This window comes from Gopherus flavomarginatus, chromosome 4 (genome assembly GCF_025201925.1).
Source record: "Gopherus flavomarginatus isolate rGopFla2 chromosome 4, rGopFla2.mat.asm, whole genome shotgun sequence".
In the NCBI taxonomy this organism is placed as follows: Eukaryota; Metazoa; Chordata; order Testudines; family Testudinidae; genus Gopherus; species Gopherus flavomarginatus.
In genome coordinates, this window is record NC_066620.1 from 206,605,554 (window position 1) to 206,632,923 (window position 27,370).

The 27,370-nt window shown below is 43.1% G+C and overlaps 2 protein-coding genes across 2 annotated transcripts; one reads left to right on the plus strand and one right to left on the minus strand.

Moving 5' to 3' along the window:
* Nucleotides 1–1,716: 1,716 nt before the first annotated feature.
* LOC127050129 (interleukin-17F-like) lies at nucleotides 1,717–4,372 on the plus strand. The gene is made up of 3 exons (XM_050951657.1): nucleotides 1,717–1,743; nucleotides 3,098–3,345; nucleotides 4,135–4,372. Exons 1-3 carry the CDS (start codon nucleotides 1,717–1,719, stop codon nucleotides 4,370–4,372), a joined length of 513 nt encoding a protein of 170 aa, XP_050807614.1.
* A 16,485-nt stretch (nucleotides 4,373–20,857) lies between these two features.
* LOC127048883 (interleukin-17F-like) lies at nucleotides 20,858–23,776 on the minus strand. The gene is made up of 3 exons (XM_050948967.1): nucleotides 23,750–23,776; nucleotides 21,987–22,234; nucleotides 20,858–21,095 (listed from the first exon to the last, which is right to left on the minus strand). The coding sequence occupies exons 1-3, from the start codon at nucleotides 23,774–23,776 to the stop codon at nucleotides 20,858–20,860; spliced, it is 513 nt and encodes a 170-aa protein (XP_050804924.1).
* Nucleotides 23,777–27,370: the final 3,594 nt, after the last annotated feature.

The window sequence follows — 27,370 nt, forward strand, 5'->3', positions numbered from 1 at the left end:
AAAAAAGGCCTTTTCATCATAAAAATGACACAAATGGCCCCTTTTAACTTAAACTCCTACCACCCAACATGAGCTCAAATAGTGACTTCACTGTTGCCATTGATTTTAAAGAGCAAGTGTTCAGATACTACAGTGATCGGTGGCGGATAGATAGATAGATAGATAGATAGATAGATAGATAGATAGATAGATAGATAGATAGATAGAAGGGGGTTTATATGGAAATAGAGGTGATAGATAGATAGATAGATAGATAGATAGATAGATAGATTAGATAATCATAGGACTGGAATGACCTTGAGATCATCTAGTCCAGTCCCCTGCACTCATGGCAGGACTAAGTATTATCTTCCTTCCAGCATTACGATAGCCCATCTCATCTCTTACTAACCTCCCAACAGAGTTTAACTAGTTGGCACTCTGAATAACCTATCTTCCAGACAGAAAGAATAATGAATGGGATAGGGAAAGTAGACTGAGAATTTCTCTTCTCCCTCTCTCAGAATACAAGAGGCCATTCAATGATATGGAACGCTGGTAAATTCAAAATGGGTAAAAGGAAGTAAGTTTTCACATTATGCATTATTAGTCTGTAGAACTCATTACCACAATCTATAATGGAGGCCAAGATCTTAGCAGAACTGAAACAGAGACTGGACATTGATATAAGTAACAAGGCCATCCTGTAAAAGCAGCAAAGAGTCCTGTGGTACCTTATAGACTAACAGACGTTTTGGAGCATGAGCTTTCGTGGATGAATACCCACTTTGTCGAATGTCATGCATCTGACGAAGTGGGTATTCACCCACGAAAATTCATGCTCCAAAACGTCTGTTAGTCTATAAGGTGCCACAGGACTCTTTGCTGCTTTTACAGATCCAGACTAACACGGCTACCCCTCTGATACAAGACCATCCTGAGTTATAAGAGTAAATGTTAAAAGAAACCAAGTGTTCAGGAAGGGATTTAAACCTTCGTGTGTCAGGGTATAAGCCAGTCTCTAATAAATATTGGAAGACAGAAGGAAACTTTCCTTGGGGGCAGAATGTCCACTTTAGGGGGGTTGTACCTTCCTGTGAAACTTCTTGTGCTGGCCACTGTCAGAGACAGGTCGTTGGACTAGATGGACCATGGGTAGGATCCAGTCTGGCACATATATTCCTATATTTCTGTGACAGTACAGCATCTATCATACATATGGTGTTGCCAGGAAAGACCGCCGAGTATCTCAACCTACATTTGATGAAATAACCACAGTTACCTGAATTCACTTAGTACCTAACCTTATTTCTGATCAATACAGCATAAGGATTTTGTGTCTGACTTCAATTTTGTTCCAGAAAGGGAGCAAATTATGCAAATATTCCAAACTGATACTAATTTACTACTTATGACAGTTTATAGTCCAACTCCTTGAAATCAACCAGGGGTTTTTAAGGTTAACTGGTAGCAGTTTGTCAGTTACCACAACAACTTCATTTCCTGGAGTTCATCAGGTGAAGGTTTTATGTAAAGTTTTATATAAAGTTAAGTCACAGTCCAGAGCAAGAACCACAAATAAGGTTGGGAAAAACCAATTGCAATGGAATTGCAACGGAAACTAGGACAGTGACAGCAGAAGTCCTTATATAAAGCCCTGAAGTTTATACACACAGACAGGTTCAGTTGAAAATATCCTATACACACATCAGACAAAGTAAGAGACACTGCAGTACGATGACTTTTACAAGGAGTGTTACATTGGTAAGTACCAGCTTCATTAAATTTGATTGTAACTGATGTAATTTCTAAAAGATATTTGTAGATAAATTGATCTACCTATTTTTAATAATCAATTTATTCTAAATTGGGACCAGCAAATATTAAAACATATGGCTATCACATAGCATTACTATGGGGCAGAGTAATGGTTATTAGCACCTTTACTATGCATTGTTGTACCTTAAAATGTTTACATTACTTTTCACTGTAATTCTGAATTACTGGGTTTATAATGCTTATTTTGAGGATAAATACAACTTTTTAGTGATTTTTCTTTTACAATTTAGTTACCAGTTTGTACGGTCAACCTTAACTGAGTTTTTTGTCTGAGTATTTCCTTTTTTTTTCTTTCTTAATTGTTAAAAATGTCATACATGAAAAGTAAAGAAGGAAACCACAGAGAATGCTACTATATGATATCACTAATCAATTGAAGATATAAAATCTCAATCCTAAATCTTTTCTTTTTTAAAAATTCTAATGTTTTGGATCAGAATCACTCGTATGCTGTGGCTGCTTTGCACTGTTCTGGATTATTAGGATATATGATTTTCCATACACAAAACTAGCACTAATTCAATATTAACTGTGAGAATTCAGGCACTCTAAAGTCAGGAAATGAAACAATAAGGTTGAAAACTCAACCTTACTGTGTCTCGTTGTGCTTATTTCTTAAAGTAGAGTTCCTTTATGTGAAATTATTTGTTCAATTAGATTATTTATTATTTAATACAACCTGAATTTCTTATGCTACTAATTTACAGTAAAAGAACTTACTGTCTTCAGACTTTGTTTTATATCTTGTCTCAATGAGATCAACAGAACAAGCTAAGTTTGATGTTTCTACCTTCAGCCATTGACGAGTTATCTCTGCAAAAAATCTGGATTCAGAGGGGCAAATTCTCTGCTTGTGTAAATGGTCAAAAGTCCACAGATGTTAATGGAGCTATTCTCATTTACACTAGCAGAGATTGGGCCTGGAAAAAGGATTCCTAGCTCCCAATCCTAAACAATAACTCACACTCTGCTGCTGTATTTTTGCAAAGGTGTGTATCTTCCTAGGAATTTACTTTTTTATACCTTAGATGTTTATAAGTGCATCCATCTCATAAAAATCATGAGAATTGCCATGGGTTCTCTTTAGACACAAAGGCTTCTGTGAATGAAGTAGAACTTTGTTCATCTCTGAACCTACCAACCACAAGCCGAGTTAGGCGTGCATGAGACCTCCAAGCCAAGAGTTGAATTTCAGGATATAACTTGTTATTGAAGCTACACAACCCATTCCTGCATTCTGTGCTCTGCATTAACTAATCGTGGTGTTTCTCTATTTCAGTTCCGTTCACTGCTGTTAATGCTGATCCTGGTGCTCCAGGCTAAGAATTCAGCCCATGGAAAGGCAGTACGGCCTGGATTCAACATAGAGAGAGGCACTGATGAGAAAAAGAGTGACGACTGCCTGCCCCGAAAAGATTTCAGATTCCCTCTAAGTGTGCAAGTTGACATAAGCATCAGCAGCACAAAACATGCTATCAAAGTGGGTCATGATGTCAGTAACCGGTCTATGTCTCCCTGGGATTACAGGTACAGTTCATGTCCCCATTGTCTGGAAATGCACTGGGCTCTTCCAAAGCACTGCTTAGGCAGCCGGAGGGAATGTCCCCAGGACAAAACATAGTGCACTGCTATATCCAGAAACATTAACTCTGACCTGCCAGTCCATGCGGTGAGGGTCAGATTCCTAATCCAAAAAATGATAACTGGATATTTATTCATTGTTATCATTTATTTGTATTGTGGTAGCACCTAGGAGCCCCAGTCATGGACTAAGACTCCATGTGCTAGACACTGTACAAACAGTGAACAAAAAGATGGTCCAACTCAGCGCTAAGGATAGAAAACTAATTAGCTTTAGGATTTACCATTGCTCTTTTTTTCAGAGCCATTTCTGGTCTGACACCTGAGTGCAAATCCTGCCTCAGAAAGTCCAGCAAATTACCCCCAAGGGCTCAATCCTACACCATTTAAGTCAATGGGAGTTTTGCCACTGATGTTAGCAGGACACTAGGCTTTGGGAACATTTGGGCCTAATACTGGAAGTCTTCATCCAATTGTAATCAATCCTTATTCAGGCAAAAACTCCCATTGAAACGAGTCAGACTCATGAAGTGATTGAGCATTGCAGGAGCTCAGACTTTGACCCAGCACAAGCTGACTCTATGAGTCATGGGAAAAGGTGCATCTCAAGGAGGCATTTGCAAACTGTGGTTGGGTGATGAGCCAGAATTAGCTGAGGAGAAAGCCCTGCTGATTCAGGGCAGTGGCCAGTCCTCCACTTTGACCAATTCATTCTCTTTGTGTCTTGCTTCACAGCATTAATGAAGATCCCAACCGGTTCCCCCAAGTGATTGCTCAGGCCAAGTGCCGCCATTACAGCTGTGTGGACTCCACCGGACAGGAGGACTACAGCATGAACTCCATCCCCATCCAACACGAGATCCTTGTTCTCCAACGGGAGCAGAGAGGCTGCCAGCACGCTTACCGGCTGGAGAAACAGCTGGTCACTGTGGGCTGTACCTGTGCCAGGCCCATCATCCACTACCTGCAGTAAGAGAAGCCAGAAGATCAGAAGAAGGAAACCACATGGAGAACCAGCCATGGGCCTCAGATTTAACAAATGGCCTGATCCAACTCCCACTGAAAAGAATTGGAGTCTTTCCACTGATTTCACTGGAATTGGGCCAGGCCATAATCAATAGCCAGATTCAAAGACAGCTGGCTAAAAAAGAGGGAAGAAATACACAATTTTTTTAAAACATTTCCCCCAGATTTTGAAATTCTGAATTTCAAAATTCAATCAGATCTGTAAGTGGGAGTTAAATGGGTGAAAACTTTCATAATTTGATATCAACCTTTTCCCCCATTTGTTTGTTGTTTTTTATTTCAAAATTCAAACCATTTTGACCAGCTCTAGAGTCAATCAAAGCCTTGGGAAAATCAACCTGAATCTGATTCTAAAATCCAGAGGCTTTTTTAAGTGCTCATAAAAGTAAATTATTATATTTGTAACAGCACAAGACTTTAAAAAAAGCAAAAATGTAGTTTTCTTTCTTTTTCTGCAAATGGATATGGAACATAAAACCAAATTTGCAGTAATTTAACTATCTATGTAAACCCCCAGGAGAACAGTGGTGAAATGGTATACTTTTGTATCTCTATTTAAATTATCTATTTATACAATTATTTATACCATTAAGAGGTGAGATTCAAAAGAATAGATCTGATTATTATCTGTATTTATTCAATAAAAATCCAGTGAATAAATCTATTGTTTCTTTGTGTTCAATGTTGCCATCTAATGAGTGATCCACTGAGAGGATAAGGTCTCTACTACTGCTGTCTCTGAAAAGAGATCTCCTAGAGCTCAAGTGACAGAGGTTCATTTTTGGTAGAGCTGAAGAAGCAGGGTTCTAGTCCCAACTCCCTTGTCTGTGTGTGACTGATTTACATAGGACTGTGTTTGCTATCTGCAGCACAGTTTTCACATTATCTGTGACTCACAACATAGCCAAGTCACTCAATTCCAGTGACAGGTATATTGGTAGAGAGGGGTATAGCTTATTCAGGAAGGACAAGCAGGGGAAAAAGGGAGGAGGTGTTGCATTATAAATCAAGAATACGTACACTTTTTCAGAGGTCCAGAAGAAGGTGAGAGGCAGAGCAATTGAGAATTTCTGAGTAAGGATAAAAGAGGAAAAAATAGGACTTAGGTCATGGTAGGGGTCTATCATACACCACCAAATCAGGAACAAGGCAATAAACTGAGGTTTTTTAAATACATTAGAAGCAAGAGAAAGACAAAGGAAAGTGTAGGTCCTTTACTTAGTGGGGAAGGACAGCTAATAACTGATGATATCAAAAAAGCTAACATGTTTAATGCCTATTTTGCTTTCAGTCTTCACTAAAAAGATTAATAGTGACCAGATACTCAACACAATTAATATTAACTGCAAGGGGGAAGGAACACAAGCCAAAATAGGGAAAAGAACACATTAAAGAGTATTTAGATAATTTAGATGTATTCAAGTCAGCAAGGCCTGATGAAATTCATTGTATGTTAAGGGCTGGTATAAAGAGGACTGTGAATAGTTGTTCTCCATGTCCACTGAGGTAAGGCAAGAAGTGACAGGCTTAATCTGCAGCAGATGTAGGCTAGGTCTATACTATGAGCTATGGGTCTGATTCCACTGGTCATACAAAAATACTCACAGTAGCTCTCATCAAGCTAACTCACATCAAGAGCTGTGCCAAGTACGTACCCACCAATTTCAGGCAAGTTAGTACTCAGCACAGGTCAGCCATGTCTCTGCTTAGGTCAGATATTAGGAAAAGCTTGCTAACTATGAGGGTAGTTAAGCTCTGGAATAGGCTTCCAAGGGAGGTTGTGGAATTCCCATCATTGAAGGCTTTTCAGAACAGGGTGGACAAACACCTGGCAGGAGTGGCCTAGGTACACTTGGTCCTGCCTCAGCACAGGGGGGCACGTCTAGATGACCTCTTAGGGCCCCTTCTAGCCCTACATGTTTGTTATTCTATGAATAGTAGAGCTGTGCAGAGAAAGGCGATTTCTTTTCACAGAGGATTTTGATATTTTGCAATTTGGGTTTGTTCCAATTGAGAATGAAAACCAAAAAATGTTAAGATATCCATGAAAGGGACTGAAACTCTAAGACAGTCCACATGGCTGGCTGGCACAAGGACATAGGCCCTACAAGACCTGGGATACTCCACTTGGCAGGTTGCCACCAAGCCATGGACTTCGGCAGACAACCAGGCAGGCTGCTGAGAGGCCAGACAGGCAACCTGGCAGGAAACCAGCATTTTTCCAACAGAACCGTACCTGGACTCTGTCCATACTTTGGCAAAATCGGACTGCCCACCACACAAACATTCCAGTTTCTCTGAATCAGCAAATTCTGACCAATTCTGTCTCAGTCATCTCATCTATAAAACCCAGGTCATTATATTAATTTCCTTACCCTACAGATCTATTTAGTTAATTTGCATTTTCTGCACATCGTTCTTTGAAGATAAGAGCTGTAGAAATGCTACATATGATTTTTGATGTGAAATGTGATATGAAACGCACATCAAAAGGCAGCTAAACGCTTACATTTAGTTATTTTGGCTCACCGATAGATTAAAAACATCCAGACTGATTTTTCTCATACATTTTTCAGTGATTTTTTCTATTGATATGCGACTCTTTTTTTTTCAAATGTGAACATTTTTGTGAAAAAAATCTATTTTCAACATTTTATTTGAAATTGTTAATCAACACGTATATAGAACATTTTGCTTTATTGTGTTTTAGCTTTTTCCTAGTTTCCTACTCTCTTTTTCTTGGTATAGTGGTTTGGGCATAGTTCAGGACTTCAAAAACCCATGTTTGAGTCCCTGCTCCGCCACAGGCTTCCTGGGTGACCTTGAGCAAGTCACTTAATCTCTTTGTGCCTCATTTTCCACATCTTTAAAATGAAATTAATAATTTGCAAGGGTGCTGTGAGGATAAGTGCATTAAAGATTATGAAGTGCTTGGAAATCTACTGATGCAGGACACTCTGTGGGAGGTAGATATTATATTCTTGTTTCTTTTTTCTGACAGATATTTTGGAAAAACAACATTTTCATTTTTGAAAGCAATTTTTTTTAATTTTTATAAATACCAATATTCTGCCCCAAATTTTTAGTTAGTTATTTTTAGGGTGCATTTTGCTAAAAGCAAACAACTTCAACATTTGTTCACCAAATTGCTTTTTTCAATTTCTAGCCAACTCTATTTATCTCAAAACTATACCATGCAAGCAGACAGATTATCTGTTGTCTGGGCTTATTCCATGTGGGTGAGAGGAACCATACATGAATGAATGAGACTGCTGAGGGAAGAAGATAACCGCTGGCGAGGTGAAACGCAGATTTGCCGATCTCTGGAGTGGTTTCTTCCATGTTCATGCTCTTGCAATGCATTCCTCACCACCAGTCAGTGCTGCGCAGAAGTGTTGAATGTAGGACAAGCTGACAAAGCATTTCTGCCGTGGCTTTGATGAGGCGTAGGTGGGGTGGAAAGCTAGCTCTCTCTCTGTCTGTGTTTATTTAAAGCATTATTTTGTTGAGAAAAGAAAGACAAAAATGTCCCACTTTTCAAATGTTTGGCTGGTCTGAGAAGTCCCGGATGTTAGATGTTGCTATCATTCCTGGAAGGAGTAAGTTTGTGGTGTGTTTGTCACCACTGAAATCTCATTTGTGAAAACGACAGAAAATACAGACATGCGAAGGATGCAGAGGTCAGGGTGGGTTGCATGTATCTAACAACTGATTAGTTTGAGGTTGGGTATGTAAGTACCTGAAAAGAATTTAGGGGGAGATTTCCCAAAGCACCTCAGGAATTTAGGAGCACAAATCCCACTAAAAGTCAATGAGACTTGTACTCCTGGATCCTTCAGGTGCTTTAGAAAAATCACATTTTGGACGACAAGTAGGGATAAATTTTCCATGATTTTTCCCCCAGCTCTAGTTTTGGATAGGAAGGGTTGTCTGGCGGTTAGAATGCTAGCTTGAAGATGCAGGTTCAATACCCTGCAGTGTCACAGACTTCCTGTGTGACCTCGGGCAAGTCAGTCTTTCTGTGCCTCAGTTTTCAATCTGTAAAATGGGGACAATAGCACCTGGCAAGATGTTTCCAGGAAACCTGTAAGATGCTCAGATACTATGTGAACGGGGGATATATGTACTTTAGATCCATACTGTTACCAGCTGTTGTGGTTATCACTTTTGGGAGCCCTACTCCCACAAACAACTCTCCAGCTGAGGCAGAACTATGCTGGTTAGGCTTTCTGTGAGCAGCACTGGGCTGAAAACAGCTGCTGAAGCCAGGGAGCCTACTATGTTCAGGCCCCCAGTGTTGCTAACATCAGTGGCAATAGTGCAGATGAGGTTAGAGATAGAGCTAGCTGAGAAATTTCAAATTATTCTGCTGAAAAACAGACACATTTTTCATGAAGAGTAGTCCCATTTTTCAACCAGTTCCAGTTACAGAGTGGACAGAGTTCCTTGTCACGGGTTCAGTGGGTCAGGAGACCCCCGATTGAGACTTCATCTATGCAGACAAGACTTGAGAATGCTGGGCTATCTAATGCAAATGACAGTAGGGGAAACTTCTGGCTGTGGACAATAACCCTGCAGCAAAGGCTGACAGCAGGGTCTGAGCCCAGGACCTTCCACACCAAAACACAAACTTCTATCCCTTCAACTAGTAGATTAAGTACACAAGGTGGATAGTTCCATTTCTAGCTTCCCGAATGCCAGGCTAAGGCCCCCACTAGTTAAAGCTACACAGCAGCAGCTTTAACATTTGCTATAAACAAGTTTGAGAATCTGCTCCTCATGCGGATAGGCACCAACAATGTCAATAGCAGGCCATTACCGTTTGAGGACCAGTCACAAAGGGCGTGTCTTCACTGCACAGTTAACCCAGTGATTGGTACCCAGACTCTGAGCACTGGGGTTAGCCTAGCCCAGCTGTGAGCATGCTTACCTCAAAGCCATGCCTGCACTGCTCTATCCCTACTGTTTCTGCCTTCTGTGTGTGACTGTGGACATATCCCATGGTTCTTTGTGCTGAGATGTTCTAGGATGCTTTCCCAGTCAACTTCTGTCAACTGGAGGACTTGTCTGTCCTTCAGGGGAATTGCTGGAAGGATGTTGGAGAACTGTCATCACTATCATCACTTGAGTGATTTAGCCTGCAAAGTAGGCAGGTTCTCAGCCCAAGTTAAAGCAGAGCTGGAGAAACTAACACTCCAGGCTTGAAAGCTGGCCCAGGTTTAAAACACCTCCAAAGCCAAGTCAGAGATTCTCCTGTGTGGATGGTAGGTGGTGCTGGAATTATTATTATTTATTCAGAGCATTAGCAACACACTAATGTAACCATCAATTCCTCTATTAAATCCAAAGGTCAAATGGTATTTATACAATTGCGCTAAGTGTACCTAACAAGCCTAAATAATAAGCAATTTACTACACTCAAACAGTAACAAAACATTTATAAGTATTTGATCAAGAGATATACAAACAGTCTAGCCACAGGGGTGCTTAGACCCATATTGGTCAGCTCCAATGTGGTCAGGCAGGTGTTAGCAATGACCCCTTTAAGAGTTTACTTTGTATACTCTTTAACAAAGACGTGATGTCATAGCCTATTACCAACTTCAGCTAAAAACCTGTCTCAGATAGTTCACTCTTATTTCCAATCTTAAATCTGAGAAGATTTACAACCTCCTTTCTCCCGCAGCCGTTCTTCTGTCGCTTCCTCTCCTTTTTGCTGAACCACAATTTTTTTTTTGCAGCTTGTGGGGTGGGAAGGACCATGTTGACTCCTTCTAAGATGGATTTATCTTTGTCTTATTTAAAATGACTTGCAGACACTCCTCTTAGCCAGACTCCTTCTTTTTAGACTCTTCTCTTAATTATTTCAAGAGTATGGGTATGTGCAGTGAAGACATATGTCAAGTGGGACAGGTTACAAACCAAGTGACCTTTTGTTTTCAAGAAATAATTTGTGGCTCGAATGAGCATGCCCATTACTATGGTAATGAGGGCCAATTAGGAATTTAGAGAAGTATTATTTACAAAATCCCTGGACCTTCAAACAATGGAGTATGGAACAGCTTCCATATGAGGAAAGAGAAATAAGACAGAGACTTTTCAGCTTGAAAAAGAGACGACTACGTGGGGATATGATAGAGGGCTATACAATCCTGACTACTGTGGAGAAAGTAAATAAGAAAGTGTTATTTACTCCTTCTCATAATGCAAGAAGTGGGGGTCAGGTTTAAACAAAAGGAAGTATTTCTTCACACAATGGGCAGTTAACCTGTGGAACTCTTTGCCAGAGGATTTTGTGAAGGCCAAGACTATAACAGAGTTCAAAAAAGAACTGGATAAATTCATGGAGGATAGGTCTATTAATGACTGTTAGCCAGGATGGGAAGAGATGGTGTCCATAGCTTCTGTTCGCCAGAAGCTGGGAATGGGCCAGAAGGGGTGGATCACTTAATAATTATCTGTTTTGTTCATTCTCTGTGGAGCATCTGGCGTTGAACACTGTCAGAAATCAGGATACTGGGCAAGATGGACCTTTGGTCTGACTCAGTACGGTTGTTCTTATGTTCTAATCAAAAATAGTGACTGAATGGCTCAAGGGTCTGGTGATGGACTCTAGCCCCTTTCCCCTTCAGTACATCCCAACTCCGGTCTACACTGGTCAACACTCCGTTTACGAGCTGCAGTGATATCCATGTCACTCTCCCCAGTGTATGACTAGCACCAGCAGCACTTAACAGCTCACTCGGCCAACATAAAGAAATCTTCATCTCAAGCCTCATTAATGAAGCTAGGTGGGAAATGGTTTTCCCATCCCCACAAAATGTTTCAAGGTTTCAGACATTCCATCCTGAACCTGACATATCTTTCCCAACAAAAATTTAGTCAAAACTGAAACATTTCCAGGAAATTTTTAGTTTAGTTGATCAACATTTTCTGATGAAAAAAGTTCCATGGGAAAATTCCCGACTGACTCTATTCATGCCTGCTGTACTCACTTGCTGAGCTCAGAAGGCTTCTTGGGTGTTGCACATGTTTCTTCAGTAATATTGAACTCGACTTTTGATTGCCTGAATTCTTTTGCTACCGGGAAGGATTTCTTTTCAATTCTATCTACAATCTCATATGGCCTCCATCGCCATGAGAAACAAGTCTGTCTTTACATTTCAGTATGCACCCAAAACATTATAGAATAAATATAAATAAACAGATACTTTACCATCTGATGGCCATTTCATGGTTTCATTCCAGTCTCCTGTGGTCAAACTTCCATGACCATAGTCGGCACTGTCTGAAGCAAAGAACTGAGGAAAGATGGAGGCTGAACTATTCCCTTTACCCTAGAAATGGTCCTTCCAGGACTGGGATGGATAGAAAGGAAAGCTTGCTTTGTCAGGGCCCATTCTATGAATAAGGGACATTCGTCTCCAGAACTGTCCATCCAGCACCTCCTTTTGAAAATATAAATGACCACAGCCATTTTTTTCCAAAGGTTTCAATCTCTCCCTGATTTAAGCTCACGGGATGGAGCCTCATGGGATGGAGCCTCATGGGAGGGAGCCTCAGTTCACACATCATTGGTTTCCCTTCCAGTTTGGTTCCATAAGTTTCCTGTTAGCTTTGTAAAACGTCAGCAGCAGCAGCAGCCCTGCTAAACTTAAAACGTGATAAAAATCGACGATAAAAAGCAAACAGAAAGGAAGGTTTGAGATTTTTTGGTGTAGCAAAAGAGCAGATAATTATTATTTTTAATCTCAGTTAAAATAGGAAGATGATCAGATACTATAGTGATGAGACATATAAATACACAGATAAATTGCTAGATAGATGGATAAATAGAGCTATGTTGCATAATGCTAATTGATGAGAGCTAGGCTGAGGAAATGTGATACATACTTTAGAAGCCGGATATGAGAGTAAAATCAAGGTCAAAATCTCAAGGGGGAATTTGGTGAGATCTCTGATATATAGTTGAGTTTGCCTGAATAAAGAAGCTGGTTTTGGGTTGCCAACCTTCCAGGATTGTCCTGGAGTTTCCAGGAATTAATGATTAATCTTTAATTAAAAATTATATCATGCGATGAAACCTCCAGGAATGCTATCAACTGATGCGCTCTATCCATACCATCTCATCACTGGCTGATTGCAAACTTTAGATGACACACAACAGCCTGGTGACCATGACAAAGGAAGGCCACTCCAGGCAGTTCCATCTTCTGGGGCTCCCCAGAATTCACTTGTGGCCTGGGTTGGAGGGGGAGGGCCCTTAGCTTTGATCTCACCATCTCCTGGCAACTCCATCTCCAACAGGTCCATCTTCTGGGGGTGGTACTGGGGAGGAATAGTCCCATGGTCCAGAGGGCTATCCAGGAGACTGGACAGAGGAAGGCTGTTCCAGACGGCAGGAGCTGTAGAAGAAGGAGATTCTCACACCAAAGGAGGAAGGACTGTGTGAAGGGACAGGGAGAGGCAGTGTCAGGCAAGCAGAAGGAAGAAGAAGGGGAAAGGAGAGAGGCAAAGGCCCCGACTCTGAAGTCTGGCCAGAGATAGTTCAGTCCAGCTCGGGTTGCAAGGAAGAACCAAGGTGGTTTTATGGTACCTGTGTAGCTCTCCAGTGTTGACGCTAGCTGTGGACTGGCCAGGTCCTTGAAGACTGCTCTCCAGCTGCCTGTGACCCCAAGGGCAATTTCAGTAGCTGCAGCTTGAAGGGTGGCTTACGAACTCCTACTATTATTATTTCTATTACTTTAGCACTTAGGAGTCCAAGTCATGGATCAGGATCCCATTGTGCTAGGTGCTGTACAAACACAGAACAAAAAGATGGCCCCTGTCCCAAAGAGCTTCCAGTCTAAGTGTAAGATAAGAGACGACAGATGAGTGCAGACAGACAGAGGAGTACAAGGAAGAAAAGTGTCAATAATAATCTGCATGACAGGCTGTGGTCTCTGCACATCAGCAGCTCTGTGCCAGAGGACATGGGATCATATCGGGGCTGGATCCACTGGCTTTAGGGCTGCTTTGCACCACTGGAGCCGCACAAAAAGCAGCCAGGAACTGGCTTAGGTTTGTAAGATCAGCTGAGCTGGGTGCAATTTGAAAAAAAGAAGAGCTGTTTGGAATTGGACTCATTTGACACTGGAGGTGATGAAATTATGCTCTTGACAGGGAACCAAGGACAGGTTTGTCTGCTGTTTCATTAGTTAGATTCCTGGCAATAAAAGCCAGTCAAATAGGTCATAAATGGTCCTATTGCTCAGCCAACTCTCTCCAGGAAATTGGTCTCTTTAGAATGGAATAGGCCTTGGTGCTGGTTTTGTTCAGGCCCCATCTACACACAGGTTTGTTCTAGTTTCACTAAAGGTGTGCTTTTGAATCAGTATAGTCAGACAAGTCCAAACCCCTGCGTGGATACTCTTAATTACCTGGTTTATGTCAATTTAGCTAAAGTTGATATGTTGCTGGCTCGAGCTAAATGGAGAGGTTAAATTGAGCGTCCACACAGGCACTTGCACCAGTTTATCTAAATTTATTTAAAAGCCAATTTAATTCTGTGTTAAGACAAAGCCTCAGGCTGTTTATTCCAGCGCAGCAAATTAGCAGGGGTGGCAACCAAGAAAGGGCTTATCAGGAGGCAGAGAATTTAGGTCACCTTAAGTAACAACAACTGGTGCACAGCTTGCTGCTTGCTTCCCTCTCGCAGGGTTACTGTAACAAGGGAACTCATATCACGTGGGGAGCTTCCAGAGCGCCTTGGTGGGTTTACGTGCTTGCCACATGAAGGGCTTGGCAGTCATAAAGAAACAGCTCTGTTGTTGCAGCCAACCAGAGTTCGCTTTGCTTTGTAACTGAATGAGAAACGCTTCCCCTCTAGTCACATCAAAGTAGTGTGTTTTACTGGTGTGGCTAGACCCCATTTACATACACACCACCTGCAGGGGGGAGAAACACACTGCAAACTAGACAAGGGCTAGGTTAGTTGCCCAGATCTACCTCACCTCCAATTCAGGAGAACACGAGGGCTCCAAACCAGACGTCTGGGTCACAGATTTGAAATATGCTGGAAGGAAGACAGAGTTTATCTGCATGAGAAAGTTTCACCAGTCTGAATTGAAACTGATTTTATTACACTCTTGTGTAGACACTCTTTTGGTTTAAGAATGGCTTCTCTCTCTCTTTTTTTTTTCCTTTTTGGCTTAACTTTAATCAGTTGGGAAGAATTTTGGTTTAACTATTCCTAAACCAAAGATAGAGTATTTTCACAGGGATTTACACCAGTTGAAAAATTGATTTAATTTAAAACTGGTGCAACTTTCCCCATGTAAACAAGGAAACAGCTGGTGTAAACTGAACTTACAGCTACACTAATTTACACCAGGGATGACTCTAGCTCCCACTATGTCTAGAAAAAGAATAACACTTTAAAATAGAAACCCTCAACAATCTAATCAAATAATAATAATAATAATAATAATAATAATAACAATAATAATAATAATTAATAATTAATAAATAGCAAGTCTTAATTACCAGATTCTTTCCAGACTCCAAACTGGAGTGAAAATGCTTCATTATTAAAGGAAAATGAGTCAGTGAAGAGTCGGATATGCAACTGCTCCACAGAAGATTCAGGGGGGATCCCCACAAGTTCTTGTAGGGCATATAGTGATACGTATGATAGCCCTAAACTTGCAATCAGATCAACATGACCCTTAAAACAATTTGGGTCTGACTGCATGATCAGGACTCATGATCGTAACTGGCAGCTTCACACCCAGGACTTTGTGCTGAAATAAGCATCACACAAAGGAAATATTCCAAAACCGCAAAGGTTTAGGAAGAACATAAGAGCAGATATACCGGGTCAGAACAAAGGTCCATCTAGCCCAGTATCCTGGCTTACGACAGTGGCCAATGCCAAGTGCTTCAGAGGGAATGAAGAGAACAGGGCAATTATATGGTGATCCATCCCTGTCATCTGTTTCTAGCAATTAGAGGCTTAGGACACCTACAGCACGGAGTTGTGTCCCTGTGGTGGGGTGACGACTCACTGGTGGTCCTGTGAATTAGCTCTTTCCAGCATGCAGCACCCTATGTATGCTGGTGTCTTGCTTGCCACTGGCCTCATGCTCCTCCAGGACCTCAGTGCCCTTTACCTAAGGGTTCTGCCCACTGCGGTACCCGCTCACTCTGGGTCTCCCCTCTCAGGGGAACCTCCAATCCCCTATCCCCAACTTTTCTCAGTGGCTACTGCCAGTCTCCATCTAGCCCCTGCTCCCTGGGGCAGACTGCATTCTGTAAACCACTCACCATCAGCCAAGGAGGTTGGACCCACTGCCTCTGCCTATTCCCTGGCTGCCCCTCTGCAGCCCTAGTACCCTTTTGTGGGCCCTTAACTTGGCCTGCAGCCTGGAGCGTTGCTAGGCTGAAGCTCCCCATCTCCATCTGCCCTTCCCCAGCATTGTTCCACCCTCGGTACCCTCCTCAGCTTCCCAGGCAGCCAAGTCCTTCTCTCTCAAGAAGCTAGAGAGACAGTGTCTGTCTCAGTCTTTGGCCTTCAGCCCTCTGGGCCAGCTGTGGTCTGACTGGGGAATGGCCCCACTTGTGACTGCTTCCCCCAATCTGCCTGGCTTTTTCCCCACAGCAGCCCTCTTTCAAGCTGTTTTAAGCCTTTCATGGTAGGAGTGGGGTGACCACCCAGCTACACCCTGACCATCTTAGCTAATAGTCATTAATGGACCTACCCTCCAAGAACTTGTCTAATAGTTTTTTAACCCATTCCTGCTATTGGCCTTCACAACATCGCCTGGCAATGAGTTCCACAGGTTGATTGTGCATTGTGTGAAAGATTACTTCCTTTTTTTGTTTTAAACCTGCTTCCTATTATTTTCATTTGGTGGCCCCTAGTTCTTGTGTTATGAGAAGGAGTATATAACACTTCCTTCTTTACTTTCTCCTCACGTCATGATTTTATAGCCCTCTAACATATCTCCCCCCACTTGTCTCTTTTCCAAGGTGAAAAGTCTCAGTCTTTTTAATCTCTCCTCATACAGCAGCTGTTCCATACCCCTAATCAATGTTTATTTTTTTGCCAGGGCTTGGCAGGCGTGAACCCCAGCACCTCTGGGCTTACTGCATCACTTATGAACGTAAAAAAAATTGCTTGAGCCCCAGCACCTCTCTGATTACAAATTAAGCGCTGCTCCTAATCATTTTTGTTGCCCTTTGCTGTAACTTTTCCAGTTCTAGTATACATATTTTCTGAGATGGGATAACCAGAACTGCACACAGTATTCAAGCTGTGGACGTATTGTGGATTTGTATCAGGGCATTATGATGTTTACTGTCTTATTATCTAACCCTTTACTAATGGTTCCTAACATTCAGGTAGCTTGTTTGACTGCTGTTCAATACTGAGTGGATGTTTTAAGAGAACTATTCACAACGACTACAAGATCCTTTTCTTGTGTGGTGATAGCTCATTTAGACCCTATCATTTTGTATGTATAGCTGGGATTACGTTTTCTGATGTGCGTTACTTTGCACTTACCAACACTGAATTTCATCTGACATTTTGTTGCCTATTCACCCAGTTTTGTGAGATCTCTTTGTAACCCTTCACAGTCAGCTTTGGACTTATCTATCTTGAGTAATTTTATATCACCTGCTAACTTTGACACCTCACCATTCACCCAATTTTCCAGATCATTTATGAATATGTTGAACAGCACTGTTCCCAGGACAGATCCCTGGGGGACACCACTGTTTACCTCTCTCCGTTCTGAAAACTGACCATTTAGTCCTACCCTGTTTCCTATCTTTTAACCAGTTACCAATCCATGAGAGAACCTTCCCTCTTATCCCATGACATCTTACTTTGCTTAAGAGCCTTTGGTGAGGGATCATGTGAAAGGCTTTCTGAAAGTGCAAGTACACTATATCCACCAGATCACCTTTGTCCGCATGTTTGTTGACCCCCTCCAAAAATTCTAATAGATGGGTGAGGTATGATTTCCCATGTTGACACTTCCCCAGCAAATCATGTTCATCTGTGTGTCTGATAATTCTCTTCATTACTATAGTTTCATCCAATTTGGCCAGTGCTGAAGTTAGGATTACCGGAGCCTTTTTTTAAATTTGGCATTATATTAGCAGTCCTCCATCATCTGGTACAGAGGCTGATTTAAGCAATATGTTACATACCACAGTTAGCAGTTCTGCAATTTCATATTTGAATTCCCTCAGACATCCTGGGTGAATATCACCGGGACCAGGTGACCTATTCCTGTTTAATTTATCAATTTGTTTCAAAACCTTAAGGAGGAAAGTTTAGCATATTTTGCTGGGAAAGTGAAGAAAATGTGCATCTTTATTCATAATATTACTGCAATTCATGTAATAAGTAACAATTACAGGTGTGAATGACTGTGAGTCTCGCAGCATGGAGGTGTGACTGAAGCATCTGTAGGCACAGCCAAACTAGCTCGCTAAAAATAGCTGACTGAAAAGGTGGATGAGGTCGTTTTCACTGGACTAGCTGCTGTTGGTGGAAGGGACAAGCTTCCAAGCTACACAGAGCTTGTCATAACTATGAAGGGAAGGGTAACAGCCTCCTGTGTACAAGATCTAAGCTGGTAATTAAGCTTAGAGGTTCTCATGCAGGTCCCCACATCTGTACACTAGAGTTCAGAGTGGGGAAGGAACCTTGACAGAGCTCTTCTTCAGGTCTGGGGAAGGTAACCAGTGTCCGAGCTAACTACAAGGAGGGACAGACTGTTAGCATAAAGAGGTTGTAGGAGACTACTTAAACTGAAGTGGGCAATAAAGGGTTAGATGGTTAAGCATAAGGGGTTCACACATGCTGCAGGGACCACCCCTACCTGTCTTTTCTCACATCCTGGGACCACAGCTACAACCATACTAAAAATTGCAGGGTAACCATGGTAGCACCAGCACAGGCTGAGGCTCAGACTAACATCACAAATACATACCCAAGGCCCCAGAAGGGATCGTACTGGGGCAGCTAGTGCATGCCACTGTGACTCCACTGCTATCTTTAGCAAGCTAGCTAGAATAAAGCTAGCATGGGTATGTACACATGTGCTGCAGTCACACCTCCCAATTGCAGTGTAGACATACCCTTAGATCTCAAGCCATCCAATTTATCTCATGTCAGTCCTGAGCCAAGCCCCATTGTAGTCAGCAGGAGTCATTTCACTGACTTCAAGGGGCTTCGGATCAAGGCGTTCGACCTTTCAGATTGTGGCTTTTAAAAATCAAGGGGCATCATGCAGATGGTCAATTTATCCTATATCTACTCAGCCATGGCCCGGGCAGGAGGAGATGAAAAAATGAAGATGTTTAAACCTATTTTGGGATGAGTCTTGTGTTGAAGCGGGCACAAAGGGAGCTTCTCTCTCTCTCTCTTTCTCTCATAATACATCCCAAGCCAGCACACTGCTTTCTCCAGCCCTGCCCGTACTCTTATAAGGCAAGCATGCTGCACACTTTGACATGGCTGGTAACTCTTCACACCTAAGTCACACTGCCCGATGGAACCTTCAAACCACAGTACACGCAGCAGCTCAGGCGCAAAAGCTCCATCTCAAGCCTGGCTATAATTCATAATTCAACCTGCTTCTGCCCTGAGGGCCACTCAATGGGCTGGGTGCAGAATGCACAATGGGTGTTGCTCCTACTTCTTTTCTCTCAAATGTTAGGAGAATGTGAAGTAAACTGGCTGAATAAGCAAGCAAGGGAATGTAAGTGAAAGCACTAGGCTGCACCCCACGTCCTCTCCTCCCAGCTGGTAGCCTAAAGGGCTAATAAGGAGGTACGGGGCGGGGAGGGGCATTATAAATATAATTAAGTTTGACAAGAAGAGCAGGGCAGAAGAGGGAGCTCCATTGCTAGGGGTTAGGAGAAGAAGGGGGTTCTATCAGCGTACAGAATAGTAGCTGGGGAAAGGGAAGAAAAAATCTCTGCCAGCGTATAGAGATAGCCTGACTGGGGTGGAGGGCTTTGGAATACGCTTGCTTGTTTAGCCCGTTGAAACTAAAAGTAAGGCCAAAGGCAAAACTATTATGTTTAGTCTCTACTCTAGTTACCTCACATTCTCCTAACATCAGTGTAATATTGAAAACAGCTTCTGACAAGTTGAGAGGCAGTTCAGAGTGCGAGGGCACTGCACTGGATTCATGAGATCTAGGGTCTTTTGCCAGGTCTGCCACTGACCTCCTGTGTGACCTTGGGCAAGTCACTGGACCTCTCTTTCCCATCCCATCCTTTGCATGCCTTACCTATTTAGACCGTAATTGCAGGGCAGGGATTGTCTCCTACTATGCATATGTACAGCACCTAGCACCACGGGGGCCCTGGTTTTAGTTGGGATCTATCAGTCCCTACTGGAGTACTAACAACTTTTAATTGTCTGATTTCTTTCCCTTCCAGAAAAATAGCATTTTTAAAAAGAAAGAAAACAGTAGCAAACAGAAGTCTGTCTTTGTCTTTATTGAATAAATACAAATAAACAGATACAATGTTCTTGTACTGTGAGCACTTACAGGGCCATAAATATAGTCATATAAATAGATCATATAAATAGAGATATAAACATGTAACAAGTCTTAGCCATTTCTCCTGGAGTTTTTCACTTATGTCCTATTTATTGCAGAAGCCAGTGGGTCCACTTCTCTCATTTACACTGATGTAAGTCAGGAGTGACTCCAGTGAAATCACAGGAGTTATAACGGGATAAAACCAGAATCAGGCCCAAAGTCTCCTAGTCAGCACTACACTGGAAACAGTTGCTGGTATAGCAAAGTCGATTAGAGGCGGGGGGTTCTGCAATATTTTTATAAGAAAAGGTCCTAGTATAGATGCAGTTATATCAGCATAAAGGTGCATTTGCCAGTATAGTTCATTTCCCTTGCTGAACCAGTATAAGCTATACTGGCAAAAGCACTAGGAGGGTGTCCTGGCAAACTTTTTCTAATGTACAGCTAGTCTTGCATTGATTTTCAGTTTTCTTTGTCAGATACAGACACGGACACACACAAAATGATTTGGGAATAGAGTTGTGCTCTCTCACAAATCAGAATTTGCATTTTCTGCTTCCCTTCCTTTTGTGTGTTGCTTGCCTTCTCAGACTGTAAGCTCTTCAGGACATGGTCCATTTCTACTTTTATGTCAGTACAGCACCTAGCACAATGGGGCCCATGATCAGAATCTGGAGTCCCTACCATAATGCAAATATTAATTAATAACAATAATTATCAGCACTGGAAAAAATTCCCCCCTACCCCTCCGCCCGATTTTGTATTGAAAAGTCAGGTTAAATTTCATGAGGATCTGACAGATCAGAGTAATCACAAATTTGTTACACATGTCTTTTGTTACACTGGCAAGCTGTCCATGTGTCTTCCTTGTCCTGACCCTCTCAGGACTGATGTTGGAGAACAGGCACAGCGCAGGTACAGCCTACGGTGATGAGCTGCTTCTCCAGTCGGTAGGAGTGCAGGCAGCCTCTCTGTTCCCGTCGGAGAATGAGGATCTCCTGCTGGATGGGGACGGAGTTCATGCTGTAATCCTCCTGCCCCAAGGCATTCATGCAGCTGAAATGGCGACACTTGGCCTCAGCGATCACTTCAGGGTACCGGTTGGGATCCTTGGTAATGCTGTGAATCAAGACACAAAGAGAATGAATTCTGTTACACCACTATTCCTCGGAGGAAAATGCAGATCTGCAGGGTCTGAGTCTCCTCCATGAATCACTCAACAGATCAGTGTTTTTTCTCATCCAATGACTTATTTCCAAATGGGGTGACCAGACAGCAAGTGTGAAAAATCGGGATGGGGGTGAGGGGCAATAGGCACCTATATAAGACGAAGCCCCAAATGTCGGGACTGTCCCTATAAAATTGGGACAACTGGTCACCTTATTTCCAAATGAGGTCAATGCAAGACGTTTCTAGTGATCAACTTTTAGCCCGAAGCAAACACATTGATAGGCCTTGTAATTTTATTCTACTCAATAAATAGATGCTATTCTTAGTTCTGGACATGGCTATGTTTACTGTAAATTTGCCCCAAGAATAGGAATACTGGAGTGACCATACCAGATCAGACCAATGGTCTACCTAGCCCAGGATCCTGTCTCCAACAGTGGTTAGAATATCCTGCAGCAGTGAGTTTCCTAGGTTCATTATGCACTGTGCAAAGGATACTTCCTTCTATTCATTTTATATTTGTATCCTTTTTGCCCATTACATGACTACTGATCCTCATTAGGAGACAAATTAAAAGAAGTCCCCCTGTGTTATTTATTTTAGAGTGATTTCCTAGAAATGGCTGAAAATTTAGGAGTGTTTTTAATTCCTCTGTACCAGACGAATGGAGTAGTGCTCTGGCTGAGGACACCAAGTGGAGTTCCATGGCAAATTCATCCAATACCCTTTGTAAATGCTGAAAGGACACAATGACGATCTTCTTCCCGATGGGAACATGCAGATAACTGTGCGGTGCAGCGTGGCCAGTGCATTTCCAGCCAATGGAGATGTGTTTGTTACCTGTAATCCCAAGGAGATATAGACCGGTTCCTGACATCGTGAGCCATTCTGATTGCATGACTGGAGCTGCTGATGTGTATGTTGACTTTCACACTTAGAGGGAATCTGGAATTCTTTTGGGGTGGGCAGCCATCGCTCACGCTCTCATCAGTGCCTCCTTCCTTGTTGGGTACAGTCTGTACAGCCCTCCCATGGGCTGAATTCTTAGCCGAGAGCACCAGGATCAGCACTAGCAGCAGTGTCCTGAACTGAAAGAGAGAAACAGCTGTCTTGATTCTATTCAGATCAGTTTGAAATTGACGAAGGCACCAAACAGCTCCAGTGACAGCTCACTCGGGAATCCCTTGTAAATCGTGAAAGGAAGAGGAAAACACAAGTGAAGCATGGTGAATAGTGATTTTAGAATAGTGAAGGCCAATTCATCCATCCTGGGGAATCAGCACTGGATTATGGTTACCATTCACCCGCAACTCTAGCTCAGCTGGGCATAACATACTAGCCAGCACAGCAGTAGAGGCTTATGCTGCTTCCAATGGAAGACAATTCAAAGGTGGACAGAGCCCAGAGTTTTCAAGGAAATCTTTTTTTATGGTTATCTTTGTCTTTAAAATAAATATTTGCACTAAGCAGAGATGCCTCTTCTAAGAACAATGACAGGGCCTGATCTTGGAGGTTGATTATTATCAGGCTGGATATGGAAGAGAAGCAGCTAGACGCTCCGCACCTCTGGAAAATCGGGCAACTTAGGACCTAAATATGGATTTAGGTGCCTAACTTTAGACACCCACATTTGAACATTTTGGCTACAGTGACTCACCCAAAGCCAGCGCTGGCAGAAATAGAACCCAGGATGCTTGACTGAATCCAGAAGGCCACAGCTTCCCACTTGCATTGTCCCAGTCTCTCTTACACTTCTCCCTTTCCCCCACTGCCTTTTACTGCATCTGGTACAGTACTTTGCAATGCAAAGTCCAGTCCATTCTCCCTGGTCTCTCTGTGCATGCAGAGGGTTCCAGGGTCTCTTCCAATCTAACCCAAGGGAAAATTCCTTCCCAACCCCAAATATGGGGATCAATCTGACCCCGAGCATGCGGGCAAGATCCACCAGCCAGACACCTGGGAAAGAATTCTCTGTAGTCACTCAGAGCCCCCTCCATCTAGTGTCTCAATACTGTCTCTATCGCTGAATTTATACAGTGCCACACCCAATCCGGGCCAGTAAGTGACACTGTCATTACAACTAAACAACAATAATGCACAGTCCTGTTCCCCACAGAAGGGCTCCTCTCAGAACAGGCTTGGGTATGTTATTGAAACAGCAAAGGGCAGCTTGCACTGCCACTGCCTGTGCTTTAACCCCTCTCTGGTGGAGAAATGGCAGAGGTAAGTCCCCCAGGGCTGTCAACCCAGCACTTCTCACCAGCACTAAATCCACTTGGGAAAACTTTAAAGAAAACTCCAAACTCATCCCACTGCCAGAGGGCTTAACTGCGTTGCCTGTGAGTAGCTCCCACTGCAGGTAAGAGGAGTCATTCATAAGCAGCACTGGCATAAGGGGGACCTTGGTAGGGTGTCCAGATAGCAATTGTGAAAAAACAGGACAGGGAGTGGGGGGTAATAGGTGCCTATATAAGAAAAAGTCCCCAAAAATGGGACTATCCCTTTAAAAATGGGACAGATGGTCACCCTAGCTCTCGGTTTCCAAAGGAGTGAGATTTTATTTATTTAACCAGTGGCCACCCGAGTTAAATAAAAGTACTCACCAGTGAGGGGTCTCTTGCAAAAGCCATCGCGATCTCTCTCCTGCTGCAGATCTGGACTGTCTGAGTCAGATGGTGAGTATCCTTCCGCAGGAGGTCTTTCAACCTGAATATATCTATCAGCCCAGCAACAGCTCCTTTTTATAATGGTTTTCAATCACTCCCATCATTTCCATTGCAGTGCAGAGGTAGCTTCCCTTCCCTTACTTGCGGTTCTGGGTCATTTGACGTTTTCTATGCCACATCCTCAGGCTGTCACAGGGTGGGAGGCAGAAAGGAAAATACATGTGATGAACCAACTACTCAGCTATTGGAATCCAAGACCAACTGATCAGATGCAGATAAAGCGATATATAAGAAATAAACTAGCCCTAAAGAGATGTAGAATGGTGCCATCCGTTTTTGCACTTGTATTATCAGCATTTTTTCTTTCTTCATATTAGTCAATTATCTCTCCACACATATGCCACAAACACACGCACCTATGCAGACAGACCTATATACTGCCTACAAAAATCTACATAAAAGAACATTAAGATCACAAGATCAAGCACTCAAAAGTTAGATTGCTGGGGCACTTTAATTCAGTGCCCATGTACCTGGGCATGACAATACAGCATGTGAAAGCAGCAAAGATCCAGACTAACATGGCTACCACTCTGATAGTTTAACTACATGATCACTTGCTATTTCTTCTACAGGTCCCCTGCCTCATTCTGTGCACAGGATGAACATTGCATGGGGCAGCAGGCTACATGACAAGAAAGGATGTTCCCTTGTGGTTAAAGGCACTGGGGACTAGGTTATATTCCGAACTCATTTCTGAGACTAAGAGAAAGTATTTTGTTTTGTCCATGATAAAAAATCCTTATTTTGGAGCAAGGACTTGAAACTTGGCAGGGCGTGGTCTGCGTCATGGGGGTGCTTTTCAGTGTTCCCATGAAAATCCTTCCAAATTTGACCAAATTATAAGCCTTGGAAAAACCCCAATTCCCACAGGCTCAGTAGAGACTTCTCAGAGCTGAGCCACTAAAATGTCTGAGAATTCTGTCCTCACTGCACATTTTGGAGCATCTCTCGGGTCCTAGTAGCATTGCCCAGACTGCGTATCCCCACAAAGCGATTAAGCATGGTCCGTCCAGCTCAGGGCTACATAGACCAAGCTGGACTTTTCCTGTAATGGCTGCTCTGGGCCAAGGTGGGGCCAGGCACCAGAATGAGAGCAGGGAGTCTGCCTCTTCTATGCTCTCAGTGACTTCTCTGCTGACAACCAGGCAGTGTGGAAGAGGAAGTCATCTGGTTCAAATGCAGAGGGGACAAGAGCTGGACCTAGGAGGGGAAGGTGTGGGAAGTAGATTGGGACACGAAGCTGGGGTGGAGGAAGACTGGGATTGGTGGCTAGTGTGAAGGAGAGAAGGAAACTGGGAGTTGGAAGGAGAGTGGGATTGACTGGGCAAGGAGGCTGGGCCTGGAAGCTGGGGATGGAAACAGGGAACACTGGGAGCTAATGGGGGGGGATACTGAGACTGGAGGAGGAGCCATTACAGAGTCTGTAACTGGGAACCAGTGAGGTGGGGAGAAAGAGGTGGGTGAGGAGAGACAGATCTGACAAGGAGCCAGAGTGCAAAACGAGAACTGGAACTGGCTGGGCAAAAAGACTGGGACAAGGCACCAGGGGAGATGAAAATACCGAGACTGGACAAGAAGCCTGGGTAGTGAGACTGGGAGCTGATAGGGAACATGGGTTGGGAGTGACTGGAGGCCAAGGGGGAGAAAGATGGATTGGGAGGGCAGGGAACTGGGACTGGCAGGACAAGTAGCCAGGAGTGTGTCGTGAGAACAGGGAATGGCTGGGCAAGGAGACTGGATGGGGGAAAAGACTGGAACTTGCTGGACAAGAAATTTGTACAACCTTAATTCACCTCCTTGTGCATACATAGTATGATACAGTCTTTAGTTACATGGTCACATAGTACTCTTTTTCCCAGGACCTCTGCCTCTTTCAGTGCTCAGGATGGACCTGCTCTGGGGATGAATCAGGACTGTGTAGTGAAGGAGTCTTCTCTGCAAGACCCCATCCTCTTGTGTTACAGAAGCTGGAAGGTGTGCAGTTAATAAGGCAGGGGATTGCAGGAAGAGAAAGGATAGTCTCATGGTTAAGGCAGTTAAATGCTGCCCTGGAGAACTGGAGTCTATCCCGTCCTCTGCCACAGAGTTCCTGTGTGGTGCTGGGCAAGTCACTTAAACGAAACTTTTCACAGGTGGTTACTAACTGCGTCTGCCTCATTTTCTGGGTCCTGCAGTCTGATTTGCAGAAGTGTTGAGCGTGCATAGCTGCAACCGAAGTCAATGGGAACTGTTTTGACCATGTAGGGTGCTATACAATGATAAGTACCCTGAAAAATAAGGTTCCCTAAGCACCTCAAGCCGGGCACTTAAAATGTCTGTCTACTTTTGACCTTAATCTCTCTGTGCTTCAGTTTCCCATCTAGCAATTGGAGATAATACCATCCCCTCATCTCAGAGCAGGGATTGTAAAAAAAAGTATGAATTGATGTTTGTAGAGCACTCAGATCCTATTGTGATGATCAGCATAGAAAAGCCTGGGAGGCACTTAGTAATTCAGTCTTCTGGGCAGCGTTCACACTGAACAATGAGGAGAAATCGAAATATTGAAGGACTCGTCTATCCTCACACTGAATGAGGCAGGAGTCTGTGGAAAATAATCGTATGTGATCGCATAATTAAAGTCTGTTTCACAATGCACTTGCACAAGGGGACCGTATTAAGTTTGTACAAGCAACCTTAATTATTGGATTTCCTATTTTCTAAGTGCTTGATTTGGCAACCTTAAATAATGTTGTTTTTTTTATTTCAGGGCAGATTTGCATGTAATTCATATCTATGAGATGCATGAATATTGCAAAAACCCCAAAGCATATAAGTGAAAAATTGTTAAAATAAAGCATTTGCATTCTCTTTGACTCTGTAGTGGGGTATATGATCCCTCAGGGGCTGGGGGTGGTCAGGGGGATGACCATGAAAGAAAGTCTTGCAAATGTCCCTTTATGCATATATTGCACTTGAGAGGGCGTTTGCCCTGAGTTAGTGTTTCTGGGCAAGAGTTCTGAATGGGCTTGGGGTCCCTTCATTGGAAGGTCACACCATGCATAGAGGGCAGCGTGGAGGATCCTAGTAAAGGAGCCCTCAAGACTGCCATCCTTGGCAAAGTATCGCCTGGAGCTAAGACATCAGATACACACTGTGGACTCAAACCAAGTTTTGCCAGGAGTTGAAGGTAGGATGAGGGCATTGAGCTTGCTCTGGTGGACGAGATGGAGCCACTGAAGGTATCTGAATAGAGGTGTGAAGTGGATGGCTGGGGGAAATAATTTTAGCAGCTGCATTTTGGATGGAGTAGAGGGGAGCAATGAAGAGCAAAGGGGGCAGAAAGGAACAGTTGAACAGCCAGGCAATGGAGCCTAGTGGTTAGAGCCCTGGCCTGGGACTTATGAGACTTGCGTTCTGCTCTTGGCTGTACCCCCTACCTGCTGGGTAAGTTCACTCTCTGCCTCAGTTTTTCTATCTGTAAAATGAGGATAGTAAGATTGCCCTTTCTTAGTA

Excerpts from the sequence above, each read along its gene's own strand:
- LOC127050129 (XM_050951657.1), top strand. The coding sequence starts at position 1,717 with ATGACTTTTACAAGGAGTGTTACATTG. Across the intron at positions 1,744-3,097 it reads TTACAAGGAGTGTTACATTG|TTCCGTTCACTGCTGTTAAT; the intron begins GTAAGTACCAGC and ends TCTCTATTTCAG. Across the intron at positions 3,346-4,134 it reads ATGTCTCCCTGGGATTACAG|CATTAATGAAGATCCCAACC; the intron begins GTACAGTTCATG and ends CTTGCTTCACAG.
- LOC127048883 (XM_050948967.1), bottom strand. The coding sequence starts at position 23,776 with ATGGCTTTTGCAAGAGACCCCTCACTG. Across the intron at positions 22,235-23,749 it reads TTGCAAGAGACCCCTCACTG|TTCAGGACACTGCTGCTAGT; the intron begins GTGAGTACTTTT and ends TCTCTCTTTCAG. Across the intron at positions 21,096-21,986 it reads ATATCTCCTTGGGATTACAG|CATTACCAAGGATCCCAACC; the intron begins GTAACAAACACA and ends CTTGATTCACAG.